General features: G+C 42.1%; 1 protein-coding gene across 2 annotated transcripts in view; it reads right to left on the bottom strand.

Annotated features, from left to right (window-relative positions):
- Positions 1-1067: 1067 nt before the first annotated feature.
- RANBP17 (RAN binding protein 17) overlaps positions 1068-20393 on the bottom strand; it is a 166580-nt gene continuing 147254 nt past the window's right edge. For both annotated transcript variants that reach the window (XM_052772235.1, XM_052772236.1), the window contains 3 exons: positions 8542-8640; positions 4579-4706; positions 1068-1470 (listed from right to left, as the gene is read on the bottom strand). In XM_052772235.1, the coding sequence (XP_052628195.1) occupies positions 1347-1470; positions 4579-4706; positions 8542-8640 (351 nt within the window). In that variant the 3' untranslated portion in view covers positions 1068-1346. The remainder of the gene's footprint in view (positions 1471-4578; positions 4707-8541; positions 8641-20393) is intronic.

Below are 20393 nucleotides of genomic sequence, written 5' to 3'. Positions count from 1 at the left end.
TTACTTCCGCTCAGATTTAGTTCCTGCAATTTAAAAATGTGCAGAAAAGTAACAGTTGCAAAGAAAAAAACTGGAAAAAAGCTGTAAGAAATACAGGTATGAACTTTTTCCTCCCTGTTGGCCACAACTAAAAATTCCCGTTCTTATCTAAACAGTGGTGAAATATTACTAAGTATGCAAATGTAAGCAAGCATGAAAAACACATGCAATCCATTATTTACGTAAAAAAAAAAAAAAAGAAAAACCCAATTCAAAACCAATACCAGTAGTTTGTAATTGCACATAATAGCTTTTCTACATGATAAACTAACTGGCTTATTGATTTAATAGTTCTAGTTTTTGTTAGATCTTGCTTCAGTTCATTTATGTATTTCCTCAGCCCACACAGGACCTCCTGCCCACCACAGAACAATACTAATTGTTCCCCAAAAACCTGGGTGGCAAGTGCAAGTGCGAGCTTTGGACTGGAGGCGGGATTTTGTTCCGGTACACACCGAACTCTTTACGATCTCTGGGAGGTGAAGACAAATCTGCTGAATTTGCTGTTTCAGACGCATGCGATTGTGCCACACGCCGTTTAAATATGGGCGGTAAGTCTTGGTAACTATCTGCTTTCCTTTTTGTAGTGGTGGATAGATATTATTCTTTTCAAACAGTATTTTAACAACTTTATTTTCTTCTGTGTTTTTTTTAATTTCCAAAGACCTGCAAAATACGTACTTGTGAAATTAAAATATCATCGGTACTTCATTAAGGCTTGCTCCATCATCTCTTTATTACGTGCAACATTCTCAATTTTCTTGCTATACTTTATAGCCTAAACCGCTCATTTTTAGTCTTCTACTTTGCTGTCCACATTGTCACTAACCGCCAGTGCTGAAAAGAAATATGTAACGTTTTGTAGAAAAATAGTAATTTTATTATTTCAAAAAGATGTCATATAAAATTTGTATTGGCTTTCATCTAATTTTCAAACAAATATGACCTCAGAGTGAGCTCTGAGTTTTTAACTGATGTGATATTATTTACTATTATGTGTAGAACTGAGAATCATTAACTGATACAAGTTTAGAAGGAATGCATATTTATTTTGTTCTTTGGTTAAGTACTGTTTCTACACTGTTTCATAAAGATAAAATAACAGGAAAATAAATTTTGATAAGAAAGGCTGAAAACGTTCTTCAAACTAAGGCTGATTTTCCGTTGTTTTCACTATTATAAATCCTTGCATTTAGGCCAGAGATATAAAAAGGCAGAAGATATCTTAAAAAAATAGTTTTCACAATGGTCAAAAATCTATCTAACAATATAACAGGGTCCAAAAACTTTCAGAGTTGGTTTATTAGTCAGCGGTCTGTTTCCAAAGTCATTGTCAACTCATCATATCTAAACTGCCAGGATCCGAGGCCCCCTTCGCTGCGCAGAGCTTCAGCCATGTCTCTTCGAAAGACTGACATATTCTGAGTGAACCTGGGAAAAAGAAAACCCAAATGTTTGGTTAAAGGAGACCTGATAGCGAGAGATGTATTTCAAGAATCGGTAAAAAGAATAATTATAATGTAAATTTTAAATTGAAATAAAAACAGGAAAACTCACAACCAAAATCACTAGGTGCCCTCAAAAACCAGTCCTATAAAATAACTGTGAGCATATAAACACGTATGGGCAGCATTATAAACTCAGCCTACCAACAGTGTGAAACATTTTAAAAGTCAGCTGGGAAATGAATGCAACGAGAAACCTTTCCATCTCACGTGACTCGGAACACGTCCTTTCTCCCAAACCTCCAGCAAAGGGCTCTTTGGGACATGTCCAGATGGCCATCACGGCCAGACTCTCCCAGACCTACCTTCCTCTCTCATGAGTGGTGTCAGAGTTCAACCTGTCTCTCAGTGAAACGCGGGGTACCATCACCCATCTGGCACAGAATGAATTCACAAAACTATTCCCCAACAGTTCGCTACTGGCAGGTGTAGGACGTGAAATCTGTCCGGGTGGCATCACACCTGAGACCGAATGACAACTCTGACTCAGCTTCTGTGACAACTCTGACTCAGCTTATGTGACAGCCCAAATCTGATCTACTCCCTTGGTCTATCCTTACCTGAAATGAAGAGTTTAATTGCCATGTATCACATCTCATGTATGGACTTAAAAAAAAAAACAACCACCCAAAAACCACACACACAAAAAAAGATTGAAATGCCAGGCATATACTGCACCCTCCATTTAGGGTTTTTCAAATGTTCTTTTGTTTGCTGCCTCAATGCTCTTCGCTTTGATTGTGTCAGACTTTGCTGGCTCACTATAGCGAAGCTATAAAGTTTCCCGAAGAACGGCTCCTTAGGGCTCCTTCCTGCAAAGGACTGTGAGGACAGGTGCTTGCAAAACTGATGGGATCTCAGCAAAGGTCTCTTTGCAGGACCAGGGGTAATAATCCTTCCTGCCTGCCTCCACTGTACTGTACTTTATGGGTATGTCTAGCAGCAGTGTGGTAAGCTGGAGCTTGCTGTGTGTGGAAATACAGGATGCAATTATGAGTTTATTCTTTATTCTATTCATAATTTTTTACGTTTGTGCTTATTTCCTTACTAATGGAAATTGATTTCTGCTCAATTTTAAACAATCACAGTTAAAAGAAGCCTCCCATTCCACAGAATAAATCTGCGAAGGATTACAAATCAAGAGCTGAAAACAGAAAAGCCATCCTATTAACTCATGCTGCTTGTTGGGGAAGTGATGGCTTAAAAGTCTTCCCAAGTTAGACAGGCGGATGCTACTGAGACAGACGAGCTGCTCGTTCGACCGAAATCTCTCTATCCCCCTCACACCTGCACCCATCTCTCCCTGCCTGCACTTCCACAAAAGCTCTCCGAGAGCTTCCGCACCACTGCCTATCTGAGAGTACTCCACAGCGCTTCGAGATGAAAATCCTCGCTAAATCCACGGATGTTTGAATCTAGCATTTGCCAAACCTAGTATCTGCTGGCAGCCCAAGTGATGGAAGCCTCCGTCCTTGCCCTGAACAGGGAGAGCACAGACAGCAGAGAGCTGGATTCCCCACGCTGCCCAGCTACTCTCCCTCCTGCCCGGAGGTGTTGGGGCAGCTCGGCCGCCTGCCCATCCGGCTTCCCTGAGCCTAGGCTGGATCATCTAAGGATGATCTGCCCTTTCTGTCCTTCAGGTCTGGAGTTCTCAGAGTAAGGCAGCTCAGAGAAAATGCACATGAAAGTATGTTTTTCTCAGAAAACAATGTTATCTTAAGGACTGCTTGCCTTCAACAAACATAAATAAATATGGAACTTAGAAAGGACCTAGTTATAAGAATGAGTTTTACTCAGTTTTTCATTTTTAATTTTTTTTTTCCAAATCCTGAAGGACTGTTGAGGCAAATGAAATCCCTTGGCATTTACAGCTCTAAGGTCAGACTATGTCCTACAGCCTGCCACTGTCAGCTCAGTTTTTCTTTGTTTTAACAGGCATTCTCCTCCTTCCTGGTGGCTCTCTGCCTTTTCGCCAGGTTCTCTGCTGATCCATAATACAAGTTACACAGAAAGTCTGTCTGATTTATTAGTGCCATGGATGTGATCTCTGCGCTTCTCTGGGTTTGCTTCCAAATTCCCCTGTCTCTGGCTACCATCCACAGTCAGGCCATAAGGAACTTACACCTTTAGTACCAGAATTTAATAGGAAAATGAAACAAAATTGTGGAGACCATAATTAATGCAAAACTATTTAAGAATTAAATAAGTTCAACATAAATTTCACACCAACGAACAGAGAAGAAGTCAGAGAAATAAAATCACCAAATGGTTTTAGCCACCACTTCTCTCCAAATCCCTTTCCAGTTTGTTTCAAGCTTCCCAGGAAGTTCCACAGTCTGGACTTAGATTGTGTCTCTACTTTTCACGGTTTGCTTTGGCTGAATAACGCACATGGAAGAGAAAATGCAGCTAGCTAGTAACAAAACACTAGTGTGAACATTAAATGCAGACAAACTCGCCGTTTCTTTTGTGAAGTCTTCTATTCTATTTTTCAAATGAGGGCAAGATTGGGTGAATTTGTGATTCATGTTAAAAGAAAAAAATAATCCTCGCCTCATTTATCTACAATGCCTAAGTGGCCCCACTGGATCCCTTCTCATTCTACCATTTCACAAGCAGTTGCTTGACCCCAACACCAGCAAGAAAAGGCTCTGTCAGAGTGACAGCACTGCTGGAGGCCAAAGTGAGTGTTTTATCAGAGGGGTTTAAGGTTGGAAAAAGGAAGCTCCAAGGCTCACCTGCTGAAATGAGGCAGTTTTTCCCAAGTGAAAAAGCAGCAGCTGCCAGCCTGGCAAACCTTGACTTTGGGATTCAATTAGGAAATACATTTCTGACCAAGAAAATACATAATGATCAAAAGTGCAGGCTCTAACTGTTAAACCTAGGGATGAATTCTTTGATAGGGTATTATCTTTCTTTCAAAAGGAACTGCAGTTTAAGGCTACCTGGAATACTTCCTATGTTAGAATTTTTTCCAGTTGAAGTTTCCATTTGTCTTTTATTTTTTCAGCTTGCTTATGTGTTACGAACTTACCTGTCTCTGTTCTTTACCAAAAGGTTTTGCTCGACTCCTTCCATAAGATTCCTGAAGCAGTGGTCAAGGACTTCACGTTTGTTGTCAGGCTGGCTGGTTATCAAGGTTGCCCTTAGTTCACTGAAGTACTAGGATAGCAAAGCAGAGAATATTAAAGATGAGGTTTGGAAATTTAAACCCAGAGTTACTCACCTACACCTGGAGGGCTCTTGAGGTCTATCTGAATCAGGTTTCAGATGCTGCCTTCCTAACTGCACCAGCAGATCAGTTGTACATCAGGACTGAAGTTTAGTGGTAACGGGTGAGGTGCCACTTTACCAGCGGGTGTTGGCCGCCCAACCAGCTCCAGTACAGAAAACCACCTACAAGAGGCGGCACAAACATCCTTGACTACTTTTCAAGTCTTTTCAGAATGGTGCAAATTTGTGCACTTCGCTGTGGGCTCTAATCCCTTTGGTGCTGTGATGAGACAGAGTCACCTTCGTTTCTTTAGAAGCTAAGTATCTATATGATTTTCTATATTACTATTCCCATTATATTCTGGCAGACCTATAGACTAGTTAAAATAGAACTTTTTATCACCTTAGGAAAATTTTGGCTTAGTCTAGAAATACGGAACAGGAGGGGACCTCTAGTGTTATCCACTAGCCTACTACTACAGCCAAGCAAGTCATATAATCCTGTTTAGTCTTTATTATATTGGCTGTGTCAGTCAAAGTCTTATGGCCTTGGGCGTAAGCACATCCATGGTATAAGCACTGATACAGACAATTATTCAGAGGAGAATGAACCATTCTGATGAACCTCTGCCCAAGTACCTGGCAAAGTTTCTGAGCAGTCTGATATTGCAGTCAAGAGGAATATCGCGGGCATTCCCCAAATTTCAGGTGTATAACAAGATAACTTGCTAAAGGTAGGCTGAAAATCAGTTTTTAGTATGCAAAATTTAGTACACTTTTGAAGTTAATGTAACTTGTAGGGTGTCATGCAGAGTATCAGAAAGCACAGAAGTCTGGGATTTGTTTGCCAGATTTTTTAAAAACCTTTAAGAGGTTTAAACCTTAAACAAATCTCAAATTAAACACACATCTGCTCCATCAAAATTACAGCTCTTCCGTACACACAGAAAAATATGGGATAACAAAAGAAAATGTAAAACTGAAACACTAACGCTAAGCCCTGACAACTCAGCAGGATTACAGAAAGCGTTTGCTTTAATGTCTGCTTGGCAAATTACTTGCCCTCAATCTAGTTCCTCTCAAACCAGAAACATCCTGTATTACGCATCTTTGCTGACCGCTGCAGCAGTACTGGAAGCGAAGGCAGCAGCTGATCAAATAGCTGGGTCCCAAACTACTTAGGAACTCAAAACTGAAAATCACCTGGGAGCTGGTGTAAAAGATGAAATACCTGCCTGCAACAGACACGTGCCCAGAAGCCCTGTCTCCAGGTGACAAATGCAGAGTTCAACGTAGAGAAGGCCACAACCCTGAGATCTCATCCAGCGTCCACAAGTTATTTTTAGAAAAAAGGCATTTCCAAGAACAACTTCAGTCAACCTCGTAATGGAAAGTATTAACAGTATCCTCAAGTAACAGCAAGGAATAACATCTCGGCCTGCCATTAATGAGCACAGCATCCCATGGCATTGCTGGCTCAACGCTCTGGAGCTGTTCTGAGCCCTGGGGTTTCTAGGGCTTCTCTGCAATAACATCACCTCTGCCTGTACACTCGAATGCCTGTGTTCGCTGGTTGAAGGACAACAGCAAGCAAGAAGGAGACACGGTTGCCACATTATCAGGATACAGAGGGCTTTTTCTGCCAACCGCTTGTCCCTAGGATTTAAATTAAACTTGCCGCTACACTTCAGTATGGAAACGATGTCGGGAGCCACGTGCAACCATCCCATTCCATACTAAGCTGATGCTGTCTCAAATATTTTGCATTTTTTTTAGGTGGGCTCTGAGTATGATTCCCATTTTGGCATAATTGCCCCTATTGGTGCAGGCAAGTATAAATCCCAATTTTTCTGAGTCTCCAAGTAAGCCTGATACCTACCCTTTGAGATGAATTATAGGCAAAGAAGATCTCATTAAAACAAAAGAAGAGAACAAGCAGTAAAACATGGTAAATGCGTGCTTGCTATCTCAGGAACTGTAGAGACAGAGACCCTACCTGAAATAAAGGAACCCATTTCCAATAAATAAACCAGCAGTGCACTGAAATGAGCCAAGAAAAGATGACTTTTACAGCCACATGTAAGCACGCGCCCTACTTTTTCTGAACACAAAATAAATAACCTCGATGCAAAAGGGGCAATACAAATATTGTAAATTCTATGTCCTGTTCTCCACCCTTCCGGAAGAAATACAAGACTTGTTCGTAAGTAAAGGTGCTTGTACATATCCATGTCTGCTAAGCAAAACACATAATCATTAGAAGTAGTCTAATTTCAGTAAAAAGAATATTCTGCCAGTCACAAACTTATTCCTTATGATTTACAGCTCCATGGTTTTATCTTCAAGTGAAATATTTAATTTCTTCTTATACTGAAGCATCAAAACCAGATAATTAATATGTAGCCAGGCTAATACTTAAACGCTATAAATCAGAAGCATTATATAAACAAAAGTGTCGTCTTGAACAAGATTGGGAATGCACAGAACTACTTATTTCCCACTTTTATAATGATGCAGTGACTCAGAGCAGATAGAAAATGATTAGTTTTCCTTCCAAAGTAGGAAATATTGCTTCCATCTGTAAAGTATAATATTGTGATGTCATAAAGTTTTCCTAAACACTGAATTTGCCCTTATTCCCTCTCAATCATTTTAAAAGAACTGCTCTCTCTTATAGAGCTTGGATTTAAATCACAATAACACACCAAGAAGATGAATGACAGTGCTATTGGATATGGCTAAAATTGGATCCTTCAGCACAGGTGAATGATGAGACAGCGCTTCTCTTCTTGATATATTTTCTTCTTCTATTAGTTTCCTTCCATAGCTGGGATTTCAGTTTGAATTTTAATGTATGCGGTTGCTGCTAATCTTAGTGTCTTTTTTTTTTCCAGCACCCTCTTATTGTATAGACAATTCATTCTCCAAAGCAGTAATACACTGAGGCTTGTGACTGCCCAAGAGATAAAGCAATTCAGAATAAAGTTAGAGCTGGCTCTGAAGTATGGTGAATACAACAGGTCAATATCTTCAGAAACAATGCCTTGCCATACAAAAAATGCACACATTTAGATCAACTCGCATTCATTTACTCAGATGGTTTCCATTTCAGACAATATTGTCTCTATTAAGTCACCAGGGAAACATGATGGGTATATCCAAATTCATAGTTTCAGATTTTATTGAAAGGGCAAATTGCAGAGTATTTCCTGGTTCACAGAATCTGCCACAGATGCACACGATCCAAATTGCAATCAATGCGAGTACTTAAGTGTAAGCACTCAGATAATACCCCCCAAAGCTAGTTGTTCCTGTGAAACCTTTCAGAAGAAGAAATTGGTTAACTATTTTTCTAGGAAGCAATTTTTCTGATGTGATTTCCACAGTGTTCTTGTTTCATATTTCTATCTAAAAGCCAAACGAGCTTGCACAACTTCTATTTCTGCTTAATTCTGGAAACGTGAAGACATAAAATTTATTAGAAAAAGGTTAGCTACATACTTGCATGATCTAAGGTTGGGTGTAAAAGTTGGAGTAAAGGTTTGACAGGATTTTTCATCAAAATGAAGCCACTCAGCCTCTGTGAACTAATCTGTAAAGTACTTACACAGCACAAGAGCTGAACCCTACTCTCCTCTCCTAATGTGAGCACAATGGAGCAAGGTCCCAAGGAAAGAGATGGGGGATTTGAAGGGCCACAGGCAGCTTTCTTCTATGTGAAATAATTATTTCAACTCTTTGGGCATGTGAAGAGTGAATCTGGCAGAATTTCTTAAATACTCACTTTCTCATTGAGAAGTATAAGTCCAAGCAGTGGTCTTGACACAGACCACTGGTTTCTGCAGTCTTCAAAAATGATGGTGTTCATTAGGATTGACATCATCTGAAAGAAAATTCATAGACAGTTTACATGAATATGGATACTGTTGTTATATTGTGTGATGCGGTGCAAAGGAAATATTAATGAAACCTTTACTAACCATGCTGAAATCACTGAGATTTCATGTATGAGCATGGTATTACAAAATTCATTCTTCCAAACAAGTACTTCCATAACCAAAATTACCAGGTGAAGAAAGTTAAAAAAAATGATTGTCAAAGCTCGGCTGTAAAGAAAAAGTTGAAGTTAAAACAAATATGAATTGAGATTTAGAGCTGTGTTAATTTAAGGTACAGACTTTGACTTTACTACAAGGATTTGCCCCATTGTCACACTACTTCTAGGAGAGCAATACGTGTGTGACCAGTAATCTATATTAGTTTCAGATTAATCCCTAGCTGCTCTTCAAGATTCTGGTTTTCTCACATCCACCTTTCTTTGTGTACGACACGGCAAGGCACTTGAAGGGAACGCTTCCTATTTCGATGCAGGCAATCGTGATTACAGCAAGAAGTCTATAAATCTATACCATTTCCATTGCAGTTACAAATCTACCCTCTGATTTTAGACATTTTACTTTACTTCTGTGACTTACTTTACAGAGCTCTACAGCAGGGATAAAGCCACTTCATCAACGTTATAAAGCACTGAGATCTATCAGCTCATACAATTAAGTTCTACTGGCACCCAAACAGAAGCTACATAATTCACTTTTCTCGTTGGCTGGCATGTAACCAGAGCCTTCGGCTAATGCCACGTGGAGTATTCTCCCTCTGAGGCCTCTTCTGGTCTTGCTGTGCTTCTATATACCTCTGGTGTGTGTAGCTAGGAAGGGCAGGACTTATTTTAGGGATTGGCACAATTTTTGTAAAAAGAAATTACAAAATAACTATAGAATCCATTTAAAGATAAAATGCTCTAAGATATCCTTGAGATACGTTAGTCCAAAATGCCAAAGGCCACAACACATACAAACCTAAAAACATTACTCAGAGATTAAACAGAGTGAAAATTTGTAAAATGTCACCAGTAAATAGTTTGACTCACGTTTATAAAATATCTACACCCTAAAACCAAACATAGAGGAAGTAGAAAATCATTAAATCCTTTCTTCTAGGCCAATGAGTAGCTATGAGCAGGGTCTCCAGAGAGCTGCCACACTGCAAACTAGCCTGTAATAACTGACCAAGGCGAAGTCAAACAGCATGTTTCACTAAATGAAAAAGATGAATCCTAGCACTACAAATCACCTGGAACAGAGATATCCACAAATCATTTGAGCTTTCAGGTTAGGAACATACGGTCTGGCGTGGGAAAGGCCAATTCTTCACCTGACTTCACGGTTTATGTATCAGGCAAACTATTTGCCATCATTCATAGGACAAAACCAGTTCTATACTGCTTTGGAACCAATGTAAACAATTCAAAACCTCTTCACGAGCACTAATGCGGGCTTGTTTTCCAAACATGAAGAATAATTACAATTTCTTATAATTCATTCATTGACAGGTTTTCATCTCTGCAGCTTGTAAAAAAGCCAGGTGTTAGGACAGAAGCATTTTTTAAAGTAATTAAACAAACTCACTCAAGCTGTGATTTAGTCAGAGCACCGTGACTGATATAACCGTATTTCTTAGAAAAAGTGCTATGCACGTAGAGAGACTCTCACTGTGATGCTTAGTCTAAAAAGAGCATGCTCAGAGACAAGTTCACAACTGACCCAGAGGAAAGTGCCATCCCTTCAAACTCCACCTTTATCAAACAATTCATGAGGATGTCTTTAAGGTCTCTAGCCCAGAATCGCTACTAATTTGCAAATTCACTGCAAAGCAAATATTTTAGGAAAGTTTTTGGCCTAAATATGGGAGAAGACCAAAATGTCCAAAATTCACGTGGGAAACACTAATTTGCATCTATGCATAAGTAGTAGAGACAGTACTGAAATAAGCAAGGAATACAATGAATAATTCATAAAAACAAAGCCAATATAAAGCAATCTACGTAACAGTAACTATTAATTGTGTGCTTTGATATTGGCCAACCAGGACAGGAAACAGCAAAAGCCTCCCTCCCACTTCTGAGCTTTTTCCTCTGACAAGATCCTACCGTCAAACGTTTGTATTTTCACTTCTGACTCTAAGGATTAATGAACAAGTGAAATCATTTTAGAAATCATTAGCCGCGCAGGCAACAACACTGCATTCAAGAGTTAGCTAGGTCTCGTACCTGGACATATGTATGTCTCTTTTCTTCATGGGTCAACCCTTTCCTCTCAGTTAAACTAGACAGTTACAACACTGCCAAGCGTTAATGCTTTCACACAAAGTTGCCTCTGTTTAAAGGAACTGCTGGGACTAGTGGTACCACTGCACTAATACGAATAAGGTTGTACCATCTGCCCGTGAGCTCTCTGGAACAGTGATTAATGCCTCTCGTGAAGTTACGGAAGTTTATCACTTGCAGAGGTGGACAATTTGGAATCCTATTGTGTTGTCTTTGCAGATGTCTTAGACATCCCACTTCTTGCAAAGATTAAAAAAAAAATAAAACCAAGGCATACAGCTTGGCATTAAGAATTGCATGCATAAAATCGGGGCAAACCTATCTATCATGTCAAGACCCCTGTTGAAGGTTGTCAGGAGTGCATTACAGCACAGGCAGAAGACAATCAGCGATTATTGAGCCTAATTCCACCAAGATGAAGGGCACCAAAATCCATGCTAACAGCCTTAAACTTCCTTTTCCCGTTTTCCGTGTTCTTCTCTCACAACTATTGCTGCTTCTGCTTTGTTTTCCTCCGCAGCTTTGGTTTCCTGTGCTACTTCTGCATGAGCCTACAGCAGGCCGTTTGCATTCCAGATCCTTCTTTGTTTTACAGTGCTGCTGACACACTCCAAGAGAGACTGCACCCGCAAACAAGCGCGAGGAGACCACCCTGCTGGAAAGGACTTCTGTCTAAGGGAGGCAGCCTGCGCAGGCTCATCTGCAAGGCAACAGAGCTCCTTTAGACAAGGCTCATGCTACTTTCCAATGAAGCTTTGCCTCAGCAAACACCACTGTTCACTGGTGACGTACCAGACTTTAACTCTTTCTTGGACAGAGGTATCAGGCTTTCATTTATTTTCACTTAATTCTCCCTCTCCCACCTCTCTACTATTTTCACGTGATACAGAACAGCTTTCTTCTACATTGACAAGTGACATCCACCGCTTCCTCCTTCAGACCTCACGTGATCAGTGATGTGACTCTGTCGTAATCGGGAGAAACAGGTCAACCCACGCAGGAAAGAGTTTCTAGACACTTGACACACGGCTCCACGTATGTGCCCATTTTTGTTGCTCCCCTGAGTTGTTCAGGTCACGAGGGAACAGAAACTCTTACGGCTTCTGAAAGAGGCTCTGAAATAATGTGCCGCCTTCTTCATATTTCATTTGCTGATACACATTTACATGTAAATTGTATTTATGATGGCAACACGTACAGAAATGATAACTGCAATTTTCTGAAGATGAGATCTTGCCCAATAACATCTACAAACGGGGAGATGAAGGCAGTTACATGGCCAGCACCGCTGCCCCGGAGCGACCCTGCTCGCTCCCAGGCCATCAGCTGGACCCGGGTACATGGGCAAGCGTTCAGCAGCCAACAGCCACAGCACTGGCTGCATTTTTATTTCACTTCTTTTGAGAACTGCAGAGCATTCAAAGTGTGCCACTGAGCTACATCAGTATTACCATCCCATTTTACAGAGGGGCTGACTGAGGAGCAAAGTCCGTATGCAAAGCCACAGTGATACAGGCTGAGACTGGGGCACCCCCTCCACTGCCTCAGCTCCTTCCAGCCAGCACCCAACCCTGGTCATGCCGTTGCTAGAGACCTGCAGCCCCTCTTACTGGGCAGCAGAAGCAGCTGGTGGGGTTCAGGTGGACTTGCATGTATTTCGCATGCAGGTGTCAGAGGGAAACCCATGCTCCGGTACACCCTCCTTACTCCACCTTTGCCACAAGTCTCATCATCTGGCTGGAGAGCACAAAGCAACTCAACAGCACAACAAAGCATACCGCACAGAAGCAGAACCGATCAAACACACAGATTTTTTGTTTTCTAGGTGGAAAATACCAGTAGAAACTGAAACATATTGCTTCAGGAAAATGACTTCTCAGGTCCTGCCACAGACCCACTGCAACGCAGCGGCACTCCAGCAGCCGGGCCAGCTGCCCGAGGCGTGGGGCAGACTCGAGTCCTCACGCTGACTCAGGCAGAAAACAAGGTCTCAAGGTGGGGAAAGAGACATTAAAAAGGAAGGGGGCGGGGGAACAGCTAATCTATTTTCTACTTAGTTCAAAATGGCAACCTTGCCTCCGTTCTCTTATCTTAAACATAGGGCGTCACTTTATCTGGTTCAATAATGTTTCTCCTGACACATTTGTTCTTTACAAAAGGAACTATTGACAGAACAGGCAAGAATAAAGAACTGTTCTTCCAATAAATTAATTCTTCAGAGCTTCTCTTCCTTCAGAGCCTCTTTCTTTCTTGGGTGGAGGAGGAAAATGTCAGTCAAGATAACCCTCATTCTGAAAACTTCTTGTAAAAGAAGCTGGAAAAGAAGCTGCCTTTCCATTAAAAAGGCTTTTTTTTTTTTGCTGCTCCATGTTATCAATAGAGAGAGCACTGGCATCACTGCAGGCCCCGTAACTCATTTCTCTCTCCCATACGTTGGGATGAATATTTTCTTCTGCTGCCACTAATCACATTTTAACATAAAGAACATTGTATTAACACTGGAGACAGCAGTATGTATGCCTTTACAAAGGATTTAGAATGGTCAAGAACTTGCATAGCTTTTAACCAAACACTTGGCTGGTAATAACAGTCCTTTTTTCCAGTCAGATCTGAAGAAGGTTCAGATTTTTGCATTGTTTAGCATATGAAATTTGGTAGGTTTTTTGTAGCTCTAGCTTCAGACAGTCCGCTCTTAATTTAGGAGCTGTGGTTACTAATTTAAATGTCCTTTGGAGTTCTCAGTTCTTTCATCATCAATTCTTCCTATATCAATAAATGGATCATCATTTACTAATAATAAGAGGAAGATTTAAATGCCCCAAGATTATTAAATACCTTAAATTTTAATCTGTTGTTTTAAAATATTTATTTTACTAGAAAGCCTAACTTTCACATTGGTATTTTCCATGTTCAACGCTAAAATTTCCAGATGAAATAAGAAAACTAAAGCCTTTATTTATTATGAAAGTGAGAACCAGCCCATCATTCCTAAACTAAAAATATCTAACTGTCAGAAACAGTAAATCAGTTGAGATTTGAGAATCGCACATCTTGTCCCCCTGCATTATGAAACTACATTAGACCAACAAAGAGCTTTAAACAAGTTGTTCGGGAGCAGGAAAAGCGCGGAAGGCTGGTGCTGCAGCTGCCGTGGGTAGCTTCGACCTCCAGCACCAAATAACGGGCCGAGTTACATGACAGCGGCTTTCCTTCCGGACACCCTCTCGGCTCTCTCCGTCCTGTTGCTAATTTTCATTACATGTGTAGATGAGGGGAGGAGTTGTGGCAGGAGGGAGGGTGGCGGAGAGAGAAGAGGGCATCAGACAGAGAACACAGGCAGTCCCTGAAACCGGGCTAACGTAAGCAGAGCTCGTTTCAACAGCCTTTCTGCTCTGAGCCTTCTAAGCTACCCTCAGACCAAGCTATTCTTTCAGCCTACGTAGGCTAGATTCCTCCAGATTTTTGTTGACAGAATATAGCATTTCACCCTATTTATACGTACTTCCACTATATATATTTAAATAAACACTAATAACTAAAATGTCATGATTCAACTGCTGAAGCTTAAAATTGTGAGGGACCCAATCTTGTATCTCCATTTGGAATAGTTCAATTGGGTCTGGCCTTTTTGTTTCCTTTTATGAAAAATTAAGGCATAAATGGGTGAAAAAAATCCAATCCTGCTGTCCAGGTGACACACTGCATACCATGAACTAGTATATAGAATCATAGAATCATAGAATCATTTCGGTTGGAAAAGACCTTCAAGATCATCGAGTCCAACCATCAACCATGCCCCCTAAACCATGCCCTGGAGTACCCTGTCCACTCGCTTTTTGAATACCTCCAGGGATGGTGAATCAACCACTTCCCTGGGCAGCCCATTCCAATGTTTGACAACCCTCTCAGTAAAAAAATTTTTCCTAATATCCAACCTAAATCTCCCTTGCCTCAACTTGAGGCCATTTCCTCTCGTCCTATCTCCAGACACCTGACAGAAGAGACCAGCACCCACCTCACTACAACCCCCTTTCAGGTAGTTGTAGAGAGCGATAAGGTCTCCCCTCAGCCTCCTCTTTTCTAGACTGAACAACCCCAGATCCTTCAGCCGCTCCTCATAAGACTTGTGCTCCAGGCCCCTCACCAACTTGGTTGCCCTTCTCTGGACACGCTCCAGCACCTCCATGTCTTTCCTGCAGTGAGGGGCCCAAAACTGAACACAGGACTCGAGGTGCGGCCTCACCAGTGCCCAGTACAGGGGAACAACCACCTCCCTGTTCCTGCTGGCCACACTGTTTCTGATACAGGCCAGGATGCCGTTGGCCGCCTTGGCCACCTGGGCACACTGCTGGCTCATACTCAGCCGGCTGTCAACCAGCACCCCCAGGTCTTTCTCTGCCGGGCAGCTTTCCAGCCACTCTTCCCCAAGCCTGTAGCGCTGCATGGGGTTGTTGGGACGGAACTGCAGGACCCGGCACTTGGCCTTGTTGAACCTCATAAAACTGGCCTCGGCCCGTCGATCCAGCCTCTCCAGATCCCTCTGTAGAGCCTTCCTACCCTCAAGCAGATCAACCCTCCCTCCCAACTTGGTGTCATCTGCGAACCTGCTGAGGGTGCACTTGATCCCCTCATCCAGATCATTGATAAAGATATTAAACAGAACTGGCCCCAAATCTGAGCCCTGGTGAACACCACTTGTGACTGGCCACCAACTGGATTTAACTCCCTTCAGCACAACCCTCTGGGCTCGTCCATCCAGCCAGTTTTTTACCCAGCGAAGAGTACACTTGTCTAAGCCATGAGCCGCCAGTTTCTCGAGGAGTATGCCATGGGACGCAGTGTCAAAGGCCTTGCTGAAGTCCAGGTAGACAACATCCACAGCCTTCCCCTCATCCACTAGGCAGGTCACCTGGTCATAGAAGGAGATCAGGTTGGTCAAGCAGGACCTGCCTTTCATGAACTCGTGCTGGCTGGGCCTGATCCCCTTCTTATCCTGGACTTGCCATGTGAGTGCTCTCAAGGCAAACCATTCCATAATCTTCCCCAGTACCAAGGTCAAGCTGACAGGCCTGTAGTTCCCCGGATCCTCCCTCCGACCCTTCTTATAAATGGGAGTCACATTGGCAAGCCTCCAGTCCTCTGGGACCTCCCCTGTTGACCAGGAACGCTGACAGATGATAGAGAGTGGCTTGGCAAGGACCTCTGCCAGTTCCCTCAGTACTCTTGGATGGATCCCATCAGGTCCCATAGATTTGTGAGTGTCCAGATGGTGTAACAGGTCCCTAACTAATTCCTCCTGGATTAAGGGGGGTATGTTATGCTTTTCATCCTTACCTTCCAGCTCATGGGGTGGAGTACCCTGAGGATGACTGGACTCATTATTAAAGACTGAGGCAAAGAAGGCATTAAGTTCCTCGGCCTTTTCCTCATCACTGGTTGCTACGTTCCCTTCTGTATCCATTAAAGGATAGATATTCTCCTTGGGATTCTTTTTACTGTTAACATATTTGTAAAAACATTTTTTGTTGTCCCTTACGATAGTGGCCAGATTTAGTTCTAGCTGAGCTTTCGCCTTTCTAATTTCCTCTCTGTATGATCTAACAAGATCCCTGTACTCCTCCTGAGTTGCCCGCCCTTTCCTCCAGAGATTATAAACTCTCCTTTTTTTCTTAAGTCCTAGCAAAAGCTCCCCATTCAGCCAGGCCGGTCGTTTTCCTCGGCGGTTCGACTTGCGGCACATGGGAATAGCCTGGTCCTGAGCCATTAAGATTTCCTTTTTAAAGAATGTCCATCCCTCCTGGACCCCTTTGCCCTTCAGGACCGTCTCCCAAGGGACTCTCTCAACCAGTGCCTTGAAGAGGCCAAAGTTAGCCCTCCGGAAGTCCATAGTGGTGGTTTTGCTGACCACCTTCTTTGCCTCACCGAGAATTGAAAATTCTATCATTTCTATCACATGCCTGCAGCTGATGGACTGAAATATGATTTAAGTGTATCTTTCATAGGGTATTCCTATCAGTTATAGGTTATGTCCTGCTGGGAAAGTCTTTTCTCCCAATATTCAGAAGGGATGGAAAAGGGATGGCTACAGATGTGAAAAAGGAACAGTTACAGGGAGCGTGGAGCTTGGCATTTCCCTGGGTATGTCTTTAAAACTGGCCAAAGGGCTGAGTATGGGAGATTCACTTGAAGTAGGTCCAAATCATGGGCCAGCAGGAATAATCATAAAATAAGACTGTATTAACTTACGTCAAACCTGACTTTGTATCTGAAAGAGAAACATGAGCACACACTCTGAAGGATACATTTAGGATGATAGCTTAATGCTAACAACAAGCACCTGCAACGCGCCCATTAAATTTACTACACCAGATCCACTGCAGTTTTCTGGTTTTTTCACTGTTAAAATAAGTTGTCATATGTTAATAGCACAGTAACATAGACCAGCGGTGCAAAGTGGACTTTTCAAAGCTAAAGCTTACTTTCATAATTTCCTCCCTTTACCCAGTAGTGAACTGCCTTTCAAGCAGTCGAGAGGATCACAAAGCAGATGTTTGTGCTACACTAGGGAGTAACCACAACAGGGCTGGAACACGGGCAGCAGCTACATCCTGCACACGAGCTGTTCACAGTGAAAGATTTTGCCCTACACTAGCATGTTTTCAAACAGTATTTTAGTATCTTTCCCCTAATCTGAGGGCACATTCTAGCATGACAGAACATGTTCTTTTCAAATTACCATTGTATCTGAATTTTTTATGTGAAGGACTATAATAGTCAGGTCCAGTCTCGCCTGTCAGAACTGAGTCCATCTATCCTAAGGGAGACCGTGCTCCTGGGTGAGCTGGCATCCATCAGGGATGGAGAAGCGATGCCAGCTGGCTGCTACAGACTCACCTATAGCGAAGCAGTAAGTCTCACGGGATGGAGCAGTTTTGCCTAGTCTAAGGCTTGGCTACATTAAATACTGGAAGCGGAACAGTTAACTGCAGCAACACTTGAAAATGCCTGATGAATGAAACACCTCCTTTCTGCAGGGAGGAGGGGATCCATTTCATTAATTATTACCTTCCAGGGTGTGCTGACTTGCTTCTGTCTGTGCTGAATTTCATGTAAACCCTCTGTTGAATGTCACATACTCATATGCTGCCTGAAGTGCTAGATTTTGTATTTGGATATCTGGTGTAGCTGACAGATGTTTACAAACTCGTGTATCTGCACAGCTTCTTTTTGCCTATCCATCTGTGCTCCCTGATAGACAGCAAATTATTCCACCTCAGGCTGGAATAATTTAAGATTGTGACATCAACCCTTAATCTGCATTTTTTAGCTGGTAGCATTCAGAGATTTTCAGTTACAGATACTAGAGTGTCATTTTAAATTAACCTAAACTGTTTATTTAAGATTCAGCCATTTCTAAACAAGTGGCTGTAACTATACAGTGTTACAGCTGTTTTTAAAGATGACAGAACTGCGATTAACTGGGACTTTTGGTAAGCACGACCTGCCATAATTTGTAACGCAAACTTCAGGTTGGTTTGGTGTAGGAGAAGGCTGAGCTCTTTAAAACCTTATAAAAAATTAATACACGTTTCCCTCTGCTTTTAGCAGTATACGAAGAAGCAGCTAGGTTCAGGTCTTCATAAAGCCAGTTAGTCTTATCTCAGAAGAAGATCCTGAAGCATTTTTTCCAGTCCACGTGGTGAGAGCCTCTCCCTTTCTTGCACAGCCAGCACTCTTATCCGAGAGGTGACACAGGATGAAGTCAGTGTCTACTACCAGCATCTCTGACCAAATGACTAGTTACAGATTATTTAATCCTCTTGGGAGGAAAGAACAGGAGTTTCACCTACACCAAAGCCTTCCAGCAAGAGTCTATCTTTAGGAATGTAAATGATCCTATGCCTAAATCTTTCAGTTTTCCCCTTAACTGACACTAGGACTTACAGTACGCGTCTTTAAATTCCTCAAACATGAGCCATCACCCTTCTTTCTCTTCTCCTGCTCCTGAGAAATTCACCAGTGCCTTCCCTTGCATCAAGTGCTGGGAGTTAATACACAAAAGCACCTGGGGATTTTCAATGTTGCATCGGGATTTCAGGATAGGAATTGGGATCTTTGCCTGCTGGATCATTAGTTCTCTGAAATCCCTATTACAGGAAGGCCTTCCAAAATGCCAGTCAAGTGGGGAGGGAAGACAAGGTCAGAAAATGCTATTACTGGAAAAATACAATAATGCAGTCTAAAAACAATTTGAGGCTAATCTCAAACTTAATCTACAGAAACGTTCCAGAAATGTAAAAGGCTGCATACAGGGGGAAAGGCTGAGCATGAGATCAGCTCTAAATCCTTCATCCAAGGAACTTCAAGGTATCTGGCACTGAGCGTGCGCTTATCCCTGAACCCGAACTAGACTCACGCCGACACTGAGTGGAAGCGTGCTCACTGCAACCCTCAGGGACGCAAATCCCACACGTCAAGGAGCAGTCCTTAAACTGGGCTTAAGCTTGCACTCACCTTCAAGTCAAGTCCAGCCTAGCATCGATCACATAAGCCACCTGGCCTTGCAGCAAGACGAAGAGATGTGCCGATCTCTTTTACAAGAGCCCTGATGTTGCTTGCCACAAGGCAGCTGGGATTTGCAGGCAGCTTGAGCGTAGGCTCTAACTGCGTGGATGTCTGCCAGGAGCAGACCCAGAGGCATCCCCCACACAGCAACAGTAACCAGTACTACAGAGAAAATTAGAACCAGGGTAATTATTTTACCCATATTTACCTTGGTTTAGCACTGAGACAGAAATAATCAGCAGGGACAGGGGAGCAGGATGGGCTTTTAAACCACACCTTGAAGGAAATCAGAGTGTAAGAAACCCAGGAGCTTGGCTCTAGCCACTGTTCAAGGATCATCCATAAAGCAAAGTGACCTACTCCGCTCTACTGGAGCAGAGCGGGGTACTAGCATAGAACTGAAAAAGCCTAATCCAGGTATTACCGATTGCCTAACAGATTTCAAGCCTCTTCTGTTTTCAAACTGTTCATAAATTGATTCTAATTTCTTCTGTGGAACAATTAAAAGTATTTTTGCTATCCTGATGAACTGAACTGTAACCAAAGCTATTGCAAATGAACATAAGAGACAGATGATAAAGATGGTAATAAGCATATTGCTACTGTGTCCTGAATAGTCACCAACACTTCTTAGTGAATATCATCTTTCACAACAACAACAAAGGATAAGAGCACAAGGCTATTTCATGCAGTCATCAAAACAAAATGCACTGAATATTATATTTCATACTAAATACATTACCCTGGCAGTTTGACACTCAACATTTCAATAGATATTGCGACTCTCTAACATTCTGCCTGAATTTCTGCAGATGGACTTTTAAGTATCAATGGAAGATTACTTTACTTGTCACACTAAAAAGATTTTAAAGAATGGTTGCACACACTTCATTTTTAATTTTTTTTTA

The sequence above is a fragment of the Harpia harpyja genome, chromosome 20, assembly GCF_026419915.1.
Source record: "Harpia harpyja isolate bHarHar1 chromosome 20, bHarHar1 primary haplotype, whole genome shotgun sequence".
Lineage (NCBI taxonomy): Eukaryota > Metazoa > Chordata > Aves > Accipitriformes > Accipitridae > Harpia > Harpia harpyja.
This window is presented reverse-complemented; position numbering and strand designations above follow the sequence as displayed.